Source organism: Haliotis rufescens, unplaced genomic scaffold (genome assembly GCF_023055435.1).
Source record: "Haliotis rufescens isolate VD_foot unplaced genomic scaffold, xgHalRufe1.0.p SCAF_2, whole genome shotgun sequence".
NCBI lineage: Eukaryota > Metazoa > Mollusca > Gastropoda > Lepetellida > Haliotidae > Haliotis > Haliotis rufescens.
Window position 1 is genome coordinate 15,741,030 of NW_025963890.1, and position 22,248 is coordinate 15,763,277.

Consider the following 22,248-nt stretch of genomic DNA (forward strand, 5'->3'; position numbering starts at 1 on the left):
GCCTTGCTACACAATGGTATAAGGATCTATACCGAAACATCGCCTTTACAGTAAATAAAGAAGTTGTTATCCATTAATTGTGTCTACTTTGAAAGTCTTTCTGTTGTGTTCAGATATGGTGAAAGATTATATCTGGGATGGGGTAGAAACATGTTATTCACAAACAATTAAGACATAATTTTTCACATAAAATAGATATTAATAATTGATTTATTGAATAACCAAGTGAATAACATGACAGATGCTTAACATTTATATTATATTTTTATTTAAATATTCAAGCCATTTAGAAATAATGAAAATCTGTGTCAGTGAGTTTTTTGCAAGTTTACATATGGACAGACATTTTTATGTTCAGGAGGGGCAAAATTTATCACAATTATAAAGGTGTGTGTGTGTGTGTGTGTGTGTGTGTGTGTGTGTGTGTGGGCTTGAAAAATATTATACAGTTCTATTTTTTCAAATAATTGTTATTTCTAATTTGAACATTATTTATGGATCGCTTATTTATTGTAAGGGGGTAGGGGCATGAACAAATGTTAAAATGAATGTTACATGTATTTGGAAGGGGCCATGAAAAAATGGGGGGGGGGGGGGGGGGGCAGCAAAATTATATTAGTCCTAAGTCCAATCTCACTGACCTCCCTCCCCTATAATAAATGACCAGTCCCTAAATGATACATTTATTACAAATGGAATACACAAATAGTGCCTAACAAACAGACTTACAGACCTTGATCATCAATACAACAAATCTTATCAGGAGTTTAACAGAAAGGGCATTCCCTTCAATCATGACCTATACTATTTGCCAAAAAATACATAAAACATGTTACTTTCCTGTTGCACACTAGCAGTGCAGCATGACTATACATGACCTACTTGTGCACTGTAGTGAGCCCTGTGTGATGTATCAGACAAAGATATGTACAACAGCTGGTACACAAGGCAGGTGCAATTGGTGCTTTACATGACAACACCTGGCAAAATAACACGAATGTTCACTTCATGTCAATACATGTAATCATTGTAGGAAATACCCAGGATATACGGTCTACATATTCCATAAGTGATGGATCTCTTACACATTGTCTACATATTCCATAAGTGATGGATCTCTTACACATTGTCTACATATTCCATAAGTGATGGATCTCTTACACATTGTCTACATATTCCATAAGCGATGGATCTCTTACACATTGTCTACATATTCCATAAGTGATGGATCTCTTACACATTGTCTACATATTCCATAAGTGATGGATCTCTTACACATTGTCTACATATTCCATAAGCGATGGATCTCTTACACATTGTCTACATATTCCATAAGCGATGGATCTCTTACACATTGTCTACATATTCCATAAGCGATGGATCTCTTACACATTGTCTACGTATTCCATAAGTGATGGATCTCTTACACATTGTCTACGTATTCCATAAGTGATGGATCTCTTACACATTGTCTACGTATTCCATAAGTGATGGATCTCTTACACATTGTCTACATATTCCATAAGTGATGGATCTCTTACACATTGTCTACATATTCCATAAGTGATGGATCTCTTACACATTGTCTACATATTCCATAAGTGATGGATCTCTTACACATTGTCTACATATTCCATAAGTGATGGATCTCTTACACATTGTCTACATATTCCATAAGTGATGGATCTCTTACACATTGTCTACATATTCCATAAGTGATGGATCTCTTACACATTGTCGTCAAAGTTAAAACCCAGGGGATTCTGGGGCAGAGTAGGTACCTACAACCCCATGTTTGCCCTTTTCTATATTGGTTTATTAATTCTCCAATCTCATTAAAATCAGATCTAACTTCTCGCTGCCGCTAAACAAAGATCTGAGGACATTCCATTACGGGACGAGAACGACCCTTCGCGAACTTTGACAGACCACTGAAATGACTGACAAGATGTCGACATCAGCCAATTAGAAAGCAGCTTTCTTGAGCTTTACGGCACTCACTTCAATCTGGCGACTTCCATTTCAGACTACGCTTGAAAAATATGTTGACACAGTTCTCGATTAAAATTTTTAAAACTGAACAAACGAACACTCCTGAAGGTCTAATATATGGTTGAGATTATATGGCTATGACTCCCATGTACTGTGCAACGCCTCCTCCGTTCAAATGTTTATCCCACAGAAGCGAGAGATAGACGATAATTTTGACGGAATAGTCGTACATGCTGTAACTGTCGTTCGGAATACCCCGTGTTAACGTTTTCGAGGGTTGCATGATTAGAAAACACATTCCCACTGTCACTTTCATGATCTGGTAAGCGACGCTTTGATTGGTCGGATGAAAGGTCGTTCTGACGTGACCCGTAATGGGATGTCCTCAGATCTTTGTATAGCGATGATGTTTATCAAGTATTTATAACAAAAAACTATTGTATTAGGATAAATCATATATGTCTAAAATCTTTGCAATCAAAACTCACTACTTTGCAGATGGAAACACTTCTGCAATGATTTCCATGACAATACAGTGTTGACAGTTAGGAGTAGTAACTGCAGCCACATCTGGGCACCAAGAAATGTCATGTCTCATCTCTGTTGCTACTGGTCATCTCCACAAACCATATTAAATCATGTTCGTGCTGTCGACCACTGGTTTTCCTGGTCCTGACACTATTATTTACAGCCTACCCTGATATTAGCAGAACGTAGCAAACTGCAGCATTTTCAACAACCCACCCCATTCATAAAACATCCCATCACCATTTTCTTCTCATTAAGGTGTATGATCAGCTTCATCATTAGTGTCTTTCTTCCATGGTCTTCCTGTATTGCATATTCTGCATATTCACCTCCACTCTCTTGATCTTCTTGTACTGTGAACATGATGTTTCATTTGTGATAAACACACACACCCTCATTCAATGACATGTGACATCACATCTTTGTGTGTACACAAGGTTTCCATAAGCTCCCCACAGTGACATCTCATTGTCAACATGATGACACATGTTCCTGGGTGTTTATATATACGTTGCAACACCTTAGCCAGTGGAAAGTTAAAAACAGATTCTTGCTGTAATCAAATCTGATGAATCTGTTCCCTGAATGTCATGTTGAAACTTTACTTTCAATTGCACTGATAGCTGCACACACTAAATGCCGCATTTAAGGATCTGTTTTCACATACCAGGAATAAAAATCTTTCTTTACAAAAGGGTCACAAGACACTTGTAAAGATGTTCAGGTGAACTCTATGCAACAAGAAGAAAACATTTGATCCATCTCCATGCCCGGTGAATGTCATTTCAACATGAGACTACCTCCATGGTCTTGTGGACAGAGCATCTGCCCGCAGAGGCTGGTGGGTCAATTCCTGGCGGCATCATACCAAAAAGATGGTACTTGTTGTTTCCCTGCCTGGTGCTAGGCATTAAGGAAATAAAACAAGGACTGGTCAGCTCAGTCAGTATACTGTGTCTAAGTGGGGTACCCATGTTAAACTGTGGCATTGTATCTCAGTGGGCAGGCACAATAAAACTTGCATGAGTCCAGACTAATACAAGCAGCCACACTCATACTTTGCATTAAGCATGTATGTATTTTCCTCACAAACGTTTGCCAAGATTTTTTTTGGGGGTACATTTATCACTGATCAGATAATATACATCATCACAATGTGTTTTGTTAAAAAGATATGATTTCTATATGTACCAGTCTTCTTCTTCTATTTATCATGTCAATGACACAATTGTACAAGGAATTTCACACCCAAACAAATTTATATGCTTACTTGCTCCATAAACCAAATAATGCACCTTTTTTATTATCCTTACAAATATAGATTTTCTCCATGAATTCAATCCTTGCATGTGTTCTTTAGGAACAGAATTGTCAGAGATACATAAATACTTGATATTAGGGGTGGTGGGATAGTCTAGTGGTTAAATAGCGTTTGCTCGAAGACCTGGGTTTGATTCCCCACATAATGACTAAAGCCCATTTCTGGTGTCACCAGTGTGATATTGCTGGAATATTGTCAAAAGTGGCATAAATTCCGACTCACTTACTCATTTGATATCATTTATTGTAAACAATGATGTTTATCAAGTTTTTATAACAAACACGTTTTAATAATGTACATTAATAAATTGATAAATGCCTCAGCCTTCAAACTTGACTTGTAGTGACTTGAGCGACAGAAAAACAACAACTTTAGAACCACTTAAGTCAAAATCAGAAACACTATATGAAAAGCATCACTCTCAAGGATATAAGTTTCTTCACAAACCTTAACAACATCATCCTTTTGAGATATGAACAACCAGTTGTCAGAACAACTTTCACACAACAGTGCACCTTTGGAGGTATAGGAAATAGCTAAATATAATTATTGCAACGGTTACTATACTGAACAAAGGGAGGGAAAATTAAAGGGTGTAGCCCAGATTTGAAGAAAAGCTTATTTCTGTAGCCTCATGTTGCAAATAAACCCACTGCCCATAAAATGTCTCATCCTTTTGTTGAGCCGGGACAATTTGACAAAATCTCATGTTATTACTCTCAATATATCCAAAGAGTCCACTTTAATCTATCTCATATACCTTGACATGTCTTGCAGTTCTTTTGAAAGATGCTGAAGGTAACATTAGCTTTTATTATGGTAATACTATCATATTAACTGTCAAAGGAGCAGATGCTTGTTAATAGCAGTCAACCTGTCAGAATTAAAGTGTGATCAGTACAACAAAATGTAATACATAGTTTCATGGATTCTTGTTCAAGAACTTAATCCTCCTGCCAATTGTATATATATCTTATAAGACATTTGAGCCTCCTTCAATCATCCTAACCATGGGGTTTGTATATAAACTGAACATGTTTATGAACTTGAATACAGATCTACGTCCTCTGAATGCAAACTATTTTTGATTTAATGCATTGGGGATTTTTTCCCATAAAAAATATAATAAACATTAAGGAGTGAATGTTGTTTACCTGGCCAATGTTTCCTCTAGTTGACAAACAGAGGCTATAACTTTTATCATGGTTTACAGATGTTTTGCTAACCCTTGAGTCTGGGTATGTTGAAATAGAAGAACACTGTGTGGCTCAGTATATTTATATGTATTCTGTTGGGCATCAAGTTGTTTGGGTCAGATTGGTAGGAATGCTAAACCTGTTTTAAGTGCAGGGTGTTTCACAATGTTTACAGTGAGTGAGTGAGGTTTTATGCCGGTTTTAGCAATATTCCAGCAATATCATGGCTGGGGACACCACAAATGGGCTTCTCACATTGTACCCATGTCGGGAATCGAACTGGGTCTTCGGCGTGACGAGCGAACGCTTTAACCACTAGGCTACCCGACCGCCCCCACAATATTTACAGGGACATGTTCATGCTTAAACAATTAACTCACAACAGATAAGGCTTTGTCCTTGTGTGCAGTGGCCAGAGACTAAAAATAAAATGCATTCGATTAAATTTTATCGGCAAAAATAAAGAAGAAGTTTTAACTATTTCTGTACATTTTCTGAATGTGGCTTTCCACGCAAGTCTGTTGAACCATAAACTGAAACACTAAAAAAGTTCCATCTAATGTTATTTCTTGTCTTACAGATTTTGGGTGAAGATGTATTTTTTACAGAGACATTTTTGTTCTGAAAACATGGAAGTGTAACTGTTGTGCATTCTAATAACTTAGCACCAATACACACTATAATATGTCAATAACTGTTCGTAACAAGAAGAACTGGTGACAATGTCTTTATTGCTCTGTTCAAAAAGGTAGGCTTCGCCTTCTAATTATATTTTAATACTGTTTCTACAGTTGTTTTGACATTCGTGACCAACTCGTTTTATTCCGGGACAAGCCGAATAGCGACTCGTGCCCCTCTCCTGGCCATTTTTGCGACCGGGCTCCATCTTAGCGCAAACGGGCATACCTAAAACAATTGTCAACTCGTTGCGTAATTGTTCACATGTATTTCCTCATATATTATATATATTTCAGATGCAATTTAAGGCACATCGGGACATGCAGAATTATATTAGTATGATGGGAACACATTTAACTGTGTCTTGGGTATATTTTTAGATGCAAGACATATGTAAAATCAAAACATATTTCTGAGGGATTCTTTGACGAAGATCTTGAAATCATACGCGCATTCTGATTGGTTTGTCATATTTTCGCACATAACATTCATCGATAGGGGGACGAGTCTTCTTACAGGTTATTGAAAGGGGCGAGTGGTGACGAATGTGGTTTTGAAAGATAAAGTAGTCAGTCTTATTTAGCAGTCATTTGAAAGAAATGTGACATGAGTTTCATCTTCTTTATTCTTTCAGTGTGCTTTTTCAGTTCCAGTGTTTGTATCTCCTTGTCCAGCGAGTAGACTGTCAACTCTACCTTCATTGACACTGCAGATTCTGATATGCCACTTTAACATACATTCTGTTTATCAAAACGATTCTTCACATGTACTATTACTACATGAATAACCACTGCTTAGGGAGTAAGATTGGTTTATGATATTTTATCAGCCTGTGCAAAAAAACCATGTCAAACCTGGCTGTTAACATCATCTTCAGCAGATTTAATGTTATAATGGGTAATTATTACCTGAGCTAACTAAACCAGAGTTAACTAGACTGAGGCTTTGGAAAAGTAGCCAAAGTTGAAGACTGTTTCATGCATTATTTGTTATCCAAGTCAGCTCTGCTATATCAGAAGATGATCAAGAATATCAATGATGTCATGAACTGAACCTGTAAGATGTACAAAGTCACCAGCATCACTTAAAAAGCTTTTAATGACATTTCTCTATTCAAACATACATACTACACAAAACAAGTTAAGAACACCCACAATTGGAAGACTGTGTGTTGCAATTCCCACCAGCCATGATAGATTAACTGTAGTCATATGAAAAAAAGGTGTTTTTTAACTTATTTTGAGTAGTATAGAAAGTACTTGAAAGCTTCATTAAGACATCAAATAACATCTTTAATGATATTTTCACTCAAAAAAAACCATGAAATGCAAGCCTGGTTTTACTACCTCCTGATAATAATACTCATAAATATGAAATTCACAATTACCTGAGAAACAATACAGCTGTTGGTGTTGATGAAGGCACTCATACGTTCTTTCATATAATAATTATCAGGAATTCTTAAGAAAGTAATTGTAAAAAGTGATTTCTTGTTGGTGTCTGTTACAAGTGACCTTGATGTCTGACTATACTGACTCATGAATATTTGAAGGCATAGCAATTACCCTGACTCAATGAATCACTGAGTGTTCAAAGGGAATGAGTAATCAGGCAAATAGGAGTGACAAATAAACAGACTATTCAATTATCAATGCTATTTGTGTACGTGGAATAAACAATGACATGAACAAATCAGGAAGTTATCAAAAGTCATAGATAATAACTTTATTAATACTCTCATGTAATAAATGTAATATAAGGGATTTCAATTTCTTAGTAAAGTAGGGGGGCACTGGTGGCCCAGTCATCTAAGGTGCCGCGATTCGGTGTGTAGAGTTGCGTCCCTTGGGCACATCAGAAACCTATGATTGTGGGTTCGAATCCCGGTTCGCCCTGATTATGTTTCTACGTTTGTCAGCACTATACCCATGCTCGTGGGTTTCATCGAAGTGGTAAACGTCTGAGACCTGCATCACTTCAGGCTTTCCTCCCACATTAAGCTGACACGCCTTGATATAACTGGATTAATGTTAAAAACGGCGTTAAACCCAACTCACTCACTCACTCACTCAGTATCAGGTCATAAACCACATAAAACAAGAAAACCATGAGATAAAGTACAAATTCTGGTACCTTTTTGAGTCCCATCCGAGATTTGAACCTAATCGCCAACCAAAGTCAGTGACTAACCTACTCAACCACCAAGCATTCCATTTTACGCTTTCAAAAAGACATGCCTGTTCATAATACTCTCGTATTTCAATTTCCATAATAGTTTGGGGTTCCTGTGTTTAAGAAATTTCTTTGCATGAGATGAAAATTAAACAAAATGGTTGATAAAAAACAGTCAGGCAAAAGAGGATTTGCTAACAGAAGCTAGGGTTATATCATCAAAAATACTTATTTTATTTAGTCAAAGATATAATTAAAATGTCGTTATTTATGCTGTTTCAGTTCATACAATGTGTAAATTTATCTAAGAAATCCTTAATCAAGTGATGTTTCGGGTCATAAATCTAAATAACCCATTCTATATGATATCCTTTTTTATGGTTACGGCATATTATATATATGGTTAATTTTTACAAATATCCTAACCATCCCAACCAACACCCGTCCAACTTCCCACCAATATCTACCGACCCGTGAAGATTCGGAGTAGAATAGGTCTTCAGCAACCCATGCTTGCCCAAAAAAGTGACTTTGCTTGCGTCGTCTTTGCTTAATGCTTGTCAAGAAAGTGAGTGTTTAAGAAGTCAGTGTTTCACAGATCCATTTTCAGTTGTTCAAAAATCCTATTTGTCACATCCACACAATTGCCATAGTGTTTATTCTGACATCAAACACAATCACTGGAAATTGATTCAAGGACGTTTCCATTTTATTTATTTTCTCCACCCTTTCCTTAGAATATAAATACTTTGTAACATAATCCTTTAATGTGTTGGAACCCGTGAAGAACCGGGGTAGAATAGCTCTTGAGCAACCCATACTTGCCGTAAAAGGCGACTATGCTTGTCGTAAGAGACGACTAACGCGATCAGGTGGTCAGGCTCGCTGACTTGGTTGATGCATGTCATCGAATCCCAATTGCGTGGATCGACGCTCATGATATTAATCACTGGACTGTCTGGTCCAGACTGGATTATTAACAGACCACCGTCATATAGCTGGAATATTGCTGAGTGTGGCGTAAAACAACAAACAAACAAACAAACAAACAAACCAATATCTACCAGTAAATCGAGGAACCCATAACATGAGACCAGACCATATCACACCTGCCTCAGACGTTGCAAGAATTATAATTTCTCCCTGGAGTTATGTCGGTAATGCTAGAAGGGTTGGTAATTTGACAAACGTATAGATTTGACATACCTGTGTTTTGTTTGGTTGGTCGTCGGCCGATTGTCCTGGTAATGAGGAGTCCGAGAGGACACTTGTCACCTGTCGTCGAGAGTTCACAGCAGACGACATCTTGTCAACCCCTGCGGGTCACACATAATCACATCTCAGGTCACAAAAACATGGGCTGTGGGGGGTCTACATGTACGCCCCAACAACACAGTTCCACAATTGCAGCAAAACGTGCGCGCTAATTGCGTTTGTTTGGATGCTGTATGTGGGTCACGGCTCGGGTGGACCACTGGTCTAGGACGCTACACGGTGCATGCCTTCGTTCTTTCGTCGTGCCAGGATGCGCTGACCCGATTCGAATAATCTATCTTTCAGCACCATAAATTAGACATGGTCCTCTTCGTCAAAGGTCCTGTGCCAAACCTCTGTACGCTATTAGTATTCGACAATGAGAACCTTGTCTACACGAGATCTTTTTCCGTGCTCGTGGGGTTCATCAAATTACCAAACACAGTCTACAGCCTGCATTACTTCGGGCTTTCCTAGCTCCCACATAAACACACACCTATGATATACCACAAATACCATTCGACCCAGCTCTGTCATAACTCATTCACTAAAGGCTCTTCTCGATGTGCTTGTAGGGGCGGTGTGGTAGTCCAATGGTTAACGCGTTCGATGGTCACGCCGAAAGTCTGGGTTCTATTCTCAATAATGTGTTAAGCCCATTTTGGGTATCCCTCTGGCTGCCGTGATATTTTTGGAATATTGCTATAAGCGGCGAAAAACATATACACACACCCGTTGTTTGCTGGCAAATCTGGTTATCAGTTATTTACTTCAGTGAGTCTTTTAGACCGAAATCATCGATATCAAATATATATATATTCTTAGCAACTACACCGTCATATTGCTAGAATATTGATGAGTGTGCCGTTAAACAACAAACAAATCTTAGCAAATGCATGCTTTGTCAATGAACTAACGTAAGGAGGACGTCAACAGTTAGTATACGGGCCAGACACTTACGATGAAGGGAGACATTTGAGGGGAGGTAACTCTTGTATGACAATAGTTCCGTCAAAGTGTTATGTTCACTGCAGTGAAATATCAAGTGTTATGTCAACTTCGGAACACTCTTTCACACTGAAGTATATAATAAATGTTAACATTCTCTATGTCAACTTTCGGTTCATCATCCCAAACTGGCTCCCACAGGAGAGGTGACATTAAGCGATATATACAGTGTAGATATCACTGCAATGAAATTGCTTTACAATGCTTTGCAGACCATTGTGATGTTATTGGTTACCATGACGTCACAATCAAATGACATCTCTAATGGCTCTGCTACTGAAGCTGTCAGCAATACTCTTAAGACTTAAAGACACTGTTTATTACTGTCTACAAACTGAAAAAGTTGGAGGAATGATGTTGGATAATAAATAAAATCTTACCCTCGTGTCTTTTGATATCAAATATATCGGCAAGCCTCGGAGTGTTTCTACTTTTATCAACTCATGTTGATATATTTGATATCATAAGATACTCGGGTAATATTCTCTATTCATCCAAGGGCAGTGACTTTTCATTGTTGGCGTAATTTAATCGTGACGTCATTGTGTTGATAACGTCATTGACTCACCCGCAATGACGTCAGAGGCATTATTACACTCAGTCCGACCGCTCAACGTACACTTTTTTCCTTTCTGTTTTTCAATATATAATATAAGATAGCTACGCGATAACTCGCAAAGAACAGTGCCGAGTGAAGCGTGGTTTATTTCACGATAAGACATTGTTCTATAATGGCGTCATTTCTGGAGATTTGAACATGCTCTCGCAACTTGATGACGTCGTATATATGACAACGTTATTTTTGCGAGGGTACTGTCTTGTGAATTGTTCCTTATAGATGTAGCTGGGCAACGCAGATAAAGGCGATGCCCGACCGATCACATCCCAAAGCGTGAGGGATATGACAATCGGTAGGGGGGGGGGGGGGGGGGGGGGGGTGTACAGATACTCGATTACTCGGATTGTGAGAATATGCGGGAAATAACCACTTGTGAATAAAATGGACTTGTCCGACATTGCCGAGGTCGAATAATATTAAGGGAGTCATCATTATTTAAATACGGGTAATGCTTTGTAAAGCTTGTACATTTTATCATCATCCTTAAAGGGGCTGTACATAACGTTGATATCTCACAAAAGAAATAAAATACTGCAGGGAGAATAAACCACTCGGGGCTGCGCCCTCATGGTTCATGCTCCCTGCAGTGTTTTATTGTACGATAAACAACGACCACGAGTCGTTTATTTCTTAATTAAAAAGGGTAAAAAACTTATAACGGGTGAATATACGTGTGCCAAATTCGGATATTTACAGTCTTCTTTTTTTTAAATTTTAATTTATCAACGTCAATCCGTCAAAAAATGTGAACAAAGTTATCCCATTGCATTAACAAACAATGCATTGACTATTTGTGTGTGTGTGTGTGTGTGTGTGTGTGTGTGTGTGTGTGTGTGTTTTTATAACAATCATTGACGTTAATTTGTGACTGATATGGCACCCTATGTCCTACAGTGTGTGAAAAAGGTCAGTTTATTATATATTTAGAGTGCAATTTAATTTTGTTAACGCGTGTAAGTCCATTTTTGACCAAAATTGTCTATTTGTATTACATCTATATGAAAGGGCGTTTATCATATTTCATTTTTGGTACTTCATCCCACTCCTCGAGAGCCTCTTCAGTCTCACACTCTCTCGTGCTGGACCAAGACACGCAAATTGATATCGGCCAGTTCAGGCGTGACATGTTTTAGGCTGTCGTAGTTAGTTCCGCCTCGCCAATTGTAAGGTTCGAGAGATGTCTGTGTTCCTATTGAAAGTCTATACGTTTTATACACTTGCAAAGATTAAAATATTTTTCCTTTCTTTCCACAAGTACATAATGATAGGTGCCTGACGCACGAACGTTTTTGTTAAAGTGTAGTTGATTTCTATTAATACACATCACTAAATTTTAAAGTCACGTGCACATCCATACGTATGTGTCCTTCAGACATGTATAATTGCGATATTTAATATTCATAAGCGTCGATTTTCATCTTCAATGTAAATTGATGCTGATTGATGCACAGGTATGTCAAATCTATACGTTTGTCAAATTACCATCCCTTCTAACATTACCGACATAACTCCAGGGAGAAATTATAATTCTTGCAACGTCTGAGGCAGGTGTGATATGGTCTGGTCTCATGTAATAGGTTCCTTGATTTACTGGTAGATATTGGTTTGTTTGTTTGTTTTTTACGCCGCACTCAGCAATATTCCAGCTATATGACAGCGGTCTGAAAAATAATCGACAATCCAGTGATTGACATCATGAGCATCGATCCACGCCATTGGGATACGATGACATGCATCAACCATGGCAGCGAGAACCACCCCACCCCCCCCCCTTCTCGATCCCGTTCGTCGCCTCTTACTGATGCTGATTGATGAATGAAACGCTATTTGTTCGGTATGTTACAGAAAACACATGTATCCCTCTGAAAAGAAGTTAATTGACCACTAGATTCTTTCATATTGTTATAGTTAATCTGTCCTGATTTTTTCATGATACTATAGTTAATTTGTCATGCCATGACAGAATCGGATGTTCCTTAGTTTCTTTTGAGTAGTATATATTATGAACGGCCTTGAACACATGTGGTAATACCAGACTACACACGTGACGACATAAAACTGACAATAAAGGTTTAGCCAACGGTTGGATTACAAACACTTCCATGATATTTTCAGGGACCAATTTCGTGAATAGATCGTATTTCATGTTTGCTAAGTCAAGTCCCGACAGGAAATGTTTGCAAATTCAACAATTTTAAATATAAGAAGCACTTCCTTCGTATTTCTACTGAAATATTTCTATCAATTTGTATTGTATTTCATATTTGGAGAACTGAATTTTTGTGATGGCCATCGGCTAATCGACGTCGTTGTACAGCTCCTGTGTTTGCAGCTGACGCTCTGCGGGCGTGCATACAATCCCCAAGACGACTGAGACAAAGCAAAACATTCCACAAGACTTCCAACAATAAGGCGTGTCACGGCACTGAATTCCTCTTCCGTTATATTTTAGAAATACCGCCCATACTTTCGATTCAACCCCTCGATACTCCGAGCGACTGTATGTAGTGCGTGTGTGCGTGCGTGCGTGCGAGCGTGCGTGCGTGCGTGTACGCGTGAAGCTGCCAACCCCCTTCTGGTACGCTGGAGTCGGGGTCTATGTTAAGGGTATTTGGGACTCATTGGTGTGGTACGCAGGACACAAATAAAATCCGCATTTGGTTCGCAGATCCAGTCGTCTAAAGCGCCGCAATTGGCTGTGCAGTTGCCTTCCTTATTGCCTATCCTTATACCAGAAACGTGGGTTCGAATCCAAGATTTGGCTTGATTATGTATCCAGCTTTGTCAGCACCATACCCCTGGTGGTGGTAAACGTCTAAACCCTGCATCACTTCGGGCTTTCCTCCCACATCAAGCCGACACGCAGTGATATAACAACAATACTGCTCAGACGGGCGTTAAACCAAGCTCCATCACTCTCCTGCAATGTTATCTGTTCCCTTATTTCTTTTCACAGCATATACACGTCCTTGAGAAATATGACAAAGCAACCCACCGAAGTGTTTAGAATTGTATACGTTATGAACTGGATAGCGATATTCTCATATTCACACGACAAATGCAGAAATTATGCGTCAACTGCTTTGATCATTTCTGAACACATTAAGCTTGGATGTCATTTCTGGATGATTATCGGGATATATAATCACTGAAGCGAACATTCGATCATTCGTTAGAGTTAATAAAGGTATATTTATATCCACGTAACAGCATATTTATCAAAATGTGTTTATCACAATGATGTATACATGCAGTAGTATTGACTACAAAATGCCCATTTACTGATGTTGTGGCTGTCTATAGGCTATTGTTAAAGTGTTGTTGACGGACAGCATGAGAATATTCTCACGGAAAATATGTACGTGAAGGAAATCACGTGTACCATGTACCGTGTCTTCCACGTCTTCTTACCTGCTTTAATATTTTACAAAATTAGTAAAACGACCGTTTATTGTTTTAAAAAAACAACAACTTTTCACCTTTAAATACGGAATTACTTTAAATGTAAAACATGTATTTCCTGTTCAAGGGAATTTCAAACCATTAACGGTTGATATCGTCAGTCTTCATTCCTAACGTGTTTAAACCATGGTGCCGGATATAATGGATACTGTAGATCATTCTCATGATACCCAGATATTTAAGTATGGAATCGGGGTAAAAGATCTAACTCTGGTGAGATTGTGATGTATCTAGTTTCTTTATAGTTGTGATGAACCTATGTGGATCGCACGAGTTTTTTCCAGGACCCACTTGCACAAAGAGATTTTAGCGCTAAGATGATCGTAACTCCCATACTTTAACATAAACTTTAACATATCGCTAACATAGTTTTGTGCAATCGGGTCCTGGTTTCCTGTTATGCTATTATGAGGGGTTGAATTTTGTTTAGGGCTGTAATTGCCTTAACCTCATGCCCATTTGAGCGGAGACCAATGCAGTTCCACTGTAAAATCATCATGATTCGAAATAATATTAGTGGGGAGAAACTGAAAAGGTTCGTGGTGAGTGAGTGAGTTTCATGTCGGGGAGGTTACCATTCCCACCGTTTTATCGAGAATTTTGTGATTTTTAGAAGAATGGGGATCTCACAGTTATCATGTTCACTATTTCTTGTCCCATTTTATGTCCCCACTGAGACGACCGGCGTGACGCTCAGACGACTGTGGTGAAAAGGTTAATATTTTACGAGTGATTCAAATAGTTTAGCACGCGTAACTGTTCATCAGAAATATCATGCTTTCAAGCTTTTGAGCATTGTCACAACTCGTCTCATTCCGCTCGGCTTGCTCGGGAATGACACGAGTTGATCACGAATGGCATTTGTGGGAATATGTAACATTACTTGTTGTATAAATATGAACAGTTTATAATAAAACTAAACGGACGTTCTCGGCATGCATTTTGCTACAAAACTAGATCCGATTGGATCAATGATTCCATCACACATTTGGCGTAAGCTTCATCTACAATGTGCCTTCGGTTACACCTGATTATTTCTTCTATCGCTAATATCAGTAACTAGTATGGAAATTCAATCATAGACATTTTTGGTATAATACGGATAGTCTAGATTTGATTACATATCGTGAATCGTTTTTCGTTTCAGCGAACACCGGAAACACCCTGAGTCCATCATTTACAATCATTTTTCAAAGATGGCGTCGAGAAAGAAAAACGTGACTCGTGCTGTAGAGGGGAAAGATGAAGAAGAAGAAATACAGACGATTCCTCGGCCCAACATCTCACGTGTTAAAAACAAACAGATACGATCAGAGTTATATCGTAAAATGAAATCAGAGAAACGAAAAGTATGTCTTCCGAATTTCCGTCTTATTTGTATAAAACGATCTAGAGTAACTCACGTTTTCACAGGTTACGATTGGTAACACCATATGCGAATTAAATATTAGACCGTATCCCAAAACTTCAGATCATGCAGAGACAAATAATCATAATAACATAAAGCAGAGGAATCGACTGAAATATTTATGCAAACATTCGTCAAATCCGGTTTTTATGGTTTCAGGCAAAGCTCAAAGAGAAGAAGCGAGAAAAACAAGAGGCTGAAGCAATGGGTGAAGAGGTGAGTCTAGCAACAGTTGGACCAAGGAAAACGTCAATTAAAAATGACATGATATTGGATGGGATCCACTTTCCGAATGAAACTGCAATAGCTTTTTTACTCAGTTTTCTTCAAAGTAATTGTCTTCAAACATGTTAAACCCAGTGTTATTAAAATATTCTAATTTGGGATCTGTTACACTTATCCATCTTGTCCAACTTATTAAGATGTTAAGAAAAGAAACATTCCCCCAAATGTTTACTCAAAATCCATAACATTAAAGACAATTATACCATATTGTAAAGTAGAATCCACTAATATTTATTACTGTGATAGGCATGCTAATAGTGACAATAATTATTCCGGGGTAGAATAGGTCTTCAGCAACCCATACTTGCCGTAAAAGGCGACTATGCTTGTCGTAAAAGGCGACTAACGGGATCAGGTGGTCAGGCTCGCTGACTTGGTTGATACATGTCATCGATCCCAATTGCGTGGATCGATGTTCATGATATTAATCACTGGATTGTCTGGTCCAGACTCGATTATTTACAGACCGCCATCATATAGCTGGAATATTGCTGAGTGCGGCGTTAAACAACAAACCAAGCAAGCAAGTGACAATAATTAACATGGTTATTGGTATAATGTTTTAAGAGTATCTGTCAAGTATGATTGATGGTCATTGCTGGAATGCTATCACATGGTCATATTGCAACAAAGCATGCCGACTTAGGTCGACTGTTGTGACCTAAAGACAAAGTAATGTGCTAAATGAGGAGGGGAAAAGGAAGGCCTAGTGGATATTGATGTGGTTCTGAAGTTTGAATCATTTTGCTACAAGAGCCAACCACTGATCATTGGTTTGCATCCCAAATTTAATTTGCCCTCAGTTATGTCAGCAACATACATGGGTATCAAAAAGTGGTAGACTTTTATCAGAATAAGAGTTCATTATTATGCTTATTCACAATGTAATCATGAAATAGCTAACCACTCCCCTGAACCTGCTAAACCAAGTTACCTATTGTGGATGATGTATTCATTTACTTTCTTTGATATTCAACTAGGCTCCTCCCAAAAAGGTGCCAAAGACGATTGAGAGTATGCGTGTATTTGATGAGACCATGGTCAACACCCAGGATGAAGAGGTTAGTCTATATATTGTCCAAGCCAAGTTTAAGTATGTAAAATATGTTTGTATTTTCTAGGTAAGCAAGGTTTTACCATATCATGTTTAAGCTTAACACTATTTTATTATAACTATTTATTTTGATATTAATGCTTAACATGGTTATGTTGTCAGATTATTTCATAGTTTTGTTAACTTTTGTGTATAACTTATCTTGTTCAACATGATAAAGTTTACTGTTAAGTGATGTTATTGGAGTGTGTTCTTTTCTCCTTTTTTGGGACTTAGTTATCATGTTAATATACTTTGTAGTAAATCTTATTCATTGTATTACCAGCCTTTAAGTTTAATTTTTTAGTGTTCAAAGGAAATGCTCTCGTGTTCTGGTATCAGTTTTTCGTTTAAAAGACTTAATTTAAGTATAATTTTGAGACACTAGAATTTTAAAGGGGCCAATACAATATTAGAGGTTACTTGATCATTGTAATCCTTGTAGATCATGAAAGATGAATCTCAAGATGAGATGTCGACATACTTCAATAGAAAGACAACCCCCAAGATTCTTCTCACAACAACAGACAGACCCACCACTGTAAGTTGCCATTTTACGATCAGTTCACCCCCCATCATGATATAGTCAAAGAAATTCATTCATGAATTCAGAACATGTTGTTGTTGACTATTATCATGATTATGTAAAATTGTGTATAATTACTCAAAATATCATCTTATTTTGCTATCAATATCATGGCTTGTCACAGCATGGTCAACAAAGTATTAATATCATTTCAGCCAAAACCATAGCACTTGATAGGTTGTTGACACAGATCAAATTGAATATTGCATTGTTTTGTGTTGCCATCATTGTATTATGTTTCATTTATCAAGAAATCAAAAAAGTATAATGTTCTTTTCCAGAGAACAAGAAAGCTGTGCAAAGAGCTGAAGAAAGTTATTCCGAACATTGAGGTTTACAAAAGACGGGCTCTAGATCTGAAGAAAGTGATACCACAAGCTATTGCCAAAGATTTCACAGATCTTCTGGTCATTAATGAAGACAGAAAAGAACCCAGTATCCTTGATCTTAGGACATTTTAAGAAGAACACTTCGTCATGATAAATCCTTATGAATGAGCATTTTGTTATTCATTTAAATGATGTCCTGGGTAAGGAATGACTTGGCTTCATTTCATAAATCAATAAGTCTACGATTGTTGCACTTGGCATATCATAGCCATCACAGACTTGTAAAAGCACTAATGTTGCACTGAGAAACAGTGCTCAGGTTATTTATTTTTACAAGAATATAAAGATTATTTATCGTTGTGTGTGCTGTATGACCTATTTCTTATTTATAACAAATTGATGTGTTTGACCATTGGTAATCATGGTAATGTCACAGAGAAATGGAATGTAACTGAGCCACGTATTTTCTGCTCGATGACTTGGTTGATGCATGTCATCGATCCCGATTGCGTGGATCGATGCTCATGATATCAATCACTGGATTGTCTGTCCAGGCTCGATTATTTACAGACCGCTGTCGTACAGCTGGAATATTGCTGAGTGTGGTGTTAACAACAAACCTACCAACCATGCTATTTTCAGACATGCTTTCTTACAAAAACACCCTTACCAGAATGCATGGTTTTTACATGTATTGCCTGTTGATATTGGTATTTGAGATTTTATCCTTAACACTGTGAGATGGTTTAGTAATCTCTCATCTCCCTGATGGACCCACAGCACACTTCAAGATGTCTAATGTTAGACTGACAACAGACATCAAGGTCAGTCATGTTGAGGAGAAGCATGTAGTTTTCTCACAATAACATGTTTAGTCATCTGAAGCTACACAATGACTAGGCTGCCTTTTTGGCCCCATTTTTCACCATTGTTCAGTGTAGGCAGAAAACTAATTCAGACTCATTCTTATTTGTATCAATGGCAGCATAGTTTAAGCAAAGGGAGATAATTCACCAGTTTCATGCAGACAATATGGGCATTCACTGAACTAATATTAACAACATTTTTGTAACAAGACTTTTATTGATTACACTGAAAATATTCTTCCTGTGATTCTGTTACACTGACAATGTTGACCAGTATGATAATGAGAAACAGTTTCTTTGAAAATGTCATGGCCTGTTTGAGTGGCATTTTCAAAAGTTGGTAAGTAACAGTAAAGATATTTTATGTACGACAACTTCTGTATTCTATTATTATGATTAGGAAGCGACGTTTGGATACAGATCACTTTTGCTTGACAACGGTATAAAATGTATACTGAAATGTCTCATAATAGAATAAAGAAGTTGTCATCCATAAATATCTTAGCTTTACTGTTTTCATGGCCTAATGCAAACTTTCACTGACTACCAGCAAATGGAAGTATATCTCATCCACATGTAAGTGAATATCTAGAAAATTTGTACGACTTCATGAACTTAAGTTGTATACACCTATATTTGCATTCCATAGCCTGCTAATTATCAGTGATTACATCATGGGTGTCATCCTTATTTTCAGAAAGTAGGTCGTGTGACCGACCACCACCCCGAGGTGATGCTGAACAACTTCAACACCCGACTCGGCCACACCATTGGTCGTCTCCTGGCCTCCCTCTTCCCCCATGACCCAGAGTTCCAGGGGCGGCGTGTAGCCACCTTCCACAACCAGAGAGACTTTATATTTTTCAGACATCACAGGTGATGATCTTACTTATCCTATACTTTATGAGATGATCTACTAACAAGACTATATGCTTTTGCCTAGCATTTCCTTATGCTTGTGAACTCATACTGAATGCACGCTGTGGCTGTGTTTACTGAGAATTGCAGGGTTTGTTAGGATAATGTAAGGCTAATTGTGTTGAAACCCTGATGAAATTTCTGTGCCTGTATGTTTTGCTTCCATTAACATTCATCAGTTTGAGGTCTTTATATCTAAATGATTGAGTTTGAACAGGTAAGGTGAGATGGGGTTTAACGTCACAATCAAGATTATTGCACTTATAAAGCGACATGCATGCACATGTTTGTGTTGCTGCTTGCACCAGTCAGGACATTTTATAGTGCTAGCCCACTGAGATACCATGCCATAGTTTTGACGGGGATACCGCATATTATACTGACTTCAAGCCGACCAGTCCTTGTTTTATCCCCTTTATGCTTAGCGCAAGCAGGGTAACAAGTACTGTCTTTTGGTATGATGCGGGGATTGAACTACTGACCTTCCGCTTTCTGAGCAAACATTCTGTCCACTAGACCAAGGAGGCAGTGTCAGTTTAAATAGAATTCCAGTTTTATCACAGCGTGTCAGCTTTCATGTGGAAGGAAATCCCAAGGTGATGCAGGTCTGACACAATTACCACTTCTGTGAGTCATGATTGAGAGCATTAATGTTCATGATTCGTGTGTTCTTCAATCATTATGTTGCTGTTCCTTTCCCAGCACTTACTTCTCAATAAGACTGTGCCATTCATATTGATGGGGATCAGCAGTGTGGGGGGGAGGGGGAAATAGGTCTTCAGCAACCCATGTTTGTCTGACGAGGCGACTGATAATGGTATCGGGTGGTAAGACTTACTGACTTGGGTGTAGGTCGGTGCGCATGATATCAATCACTGGGTTGTCTGGTCCAGACTTAATTATTTACAGACCGCTGTTATGTAGCTGGAATGTTGCTGAGTGCTGTGTTAAACAACAAACATTGAATGTAAATCATAAATCTGGCCTTACATCATTATCATAAAAAAAACATCTTAGTGTACAACATAGATGTTCACACCATCAATCACCAGTATTTGGTCCAGTTAATTACATTTCAGGACATTAAGACCAAGTTGTAATATTGTAGACTGCTGCAATCACTGTATTGCAGTTTGAATATGTACCAGTATTTATGATTAGTTCTGAGTTTTTGATTCCTTGCATGCTGTAATGGTGTTCTTGTACTTTCAGATATGAATTCAGAGATTCAAAGAAAGTTGGACTTCGTGAATTAGGTCCAAGATTCACCCTAAAGCTGAGATCACTTCAGAAAGGAACTTTTGACACAAAATATGGGGAATATGAATGGATACACAAGGTACTTTTGAATACAAAATATTAAGCATTACTTAATAATCGTTTTGTTGATGACATAGTTTATGGTCCAAATTTATTAACCAGCACTAAAAACAGTACTAAGAGAGATTGAAATGTACTTAAATACATGTATATTTTTAACATGTTTAAAAGGAGCATGGATATACCTGTTTATTACCAGTTTAGATCATGTAGATCTAAAAATAACGTCATGTATAAACATTATATTGTTTCAGTTCATGGTAGATGAATATTTTTCTTTCTATTATTTCAGCGTCATGAAATGGACACCAGCAGGAGGAAGTTCTTCTTGTGAGGGACTGTAGTATGATTGGTGTTAATCACTTGTCATGTGAACAATGGACATCACTGATAACATTCATAAATCGATCAGTAGAATATCACAACTCCTGGATGAAGTGCAAACAGATGCATCCTTACATGTACAGTCTGTAAATAAATGTCTCTCAAACTGTCACCTGTGTTGCTCATGATGGTTTGTTTGTCGTCATGTTTTTAAAATGTTGGTGATAATTGTCATTTATGAAGCATATAAATGATTGAATATTATTTTACTCAACAGTTGGCAATATCACATAAATCAGTGATGAGAACAGATCCATGCCATCAGGGTAGGATAACACAAGCAAACAGGTCATACATCGTCACCATGCTAATGGTCAGATCATACAGGTGGTTGTGTACTGGGGACCCATTCTGTCCTGCAATACCTTAAGGGAACCGCCTCCGTGGTCTAGTGATGGAGCGTCGGCCTGGAGAGCGGAAGGTCCGGGGGTCGATCCCCAGCCGCGTCATACCAAAAGACGTTAAAAGATGGTACTTGTTGTTACCCTGTTTGGCGCTCGGCATTAAGGGGATAAAACAAGGACTGGTCGGCTCAGAGTTGGTATACTGTGTCTGAGTGGGGTATTCATGTTAAACTGCGGAATGGTATCTCAGTGAGCTAGCACTATAAATCGGCATCAGTCCGGACTAGTACAAGCAGCCACACAAACACACACACACGTGCATGCACGTCGCTATATAAGTGCAATAATCTTGGACGCGACGTTAAACCCAATTTCACCCCACCTCACCTCACCTTAAGGGATGTAGTGTTTTTTGAGATACAAGATAATTCTTTCTATCTATTGGACAAATTGAGCCCCTTTCAAATGTACAGGAAGCTGAAAAG

The 22,248-nt window shown here is 38.1% G+C and overlaps 2 protein-coding genes across 2 annotated transcripts in view; one reads left to right on the forward strand and one right to left on the reverse strand.

Moving 5' to 3' along the window:
- Nucleotides 1–9,683, reverse strand: part of LOC124135597 — a 58,597-nt gene extending 48,914 nt beyond the window's left edge. Inside the window, exon 1 of the mRNA XM_046500982.2 lies at nt 9,094–9,683. The gene's annotated coding sequence lies outside the window, so the exon portion shown is untranslated. The remainder of the gene's footprint in view (nt 1–9,093) is intronic.
- A 5,716-nt stretch (nt 9,684–15,399) lies between these two features.
- Nucleotides 15,400–21,531, forward strand: LOC124135602 (ribosome production factor 1-like). Its single transcript, XM_046500997.2, has 9 exons — nt 15,400–15,579; nt 15,798–15,854; nt 16,904–16,984; nt 17,462–17,557; nt 17,884–18,037; nt 18,673–18,755; nt 19,495–19,673; nt 20,928–21,054; nt 21,328–21,531. The coding sequence occupies exons 1-9, from the start codon at nt 15,427–15,429 to the stop codon at nt 21,367–21,369; spliced, it is 972 nt and encodes a 323-aa protein (XP_046356953.1). The 5' UTR covers nt 15,400–15,426; the 3' UTR covers nt 21,370–21,531.
- Nucleotides 21,532–22,248: the final 717 nt, after the last annotated feature.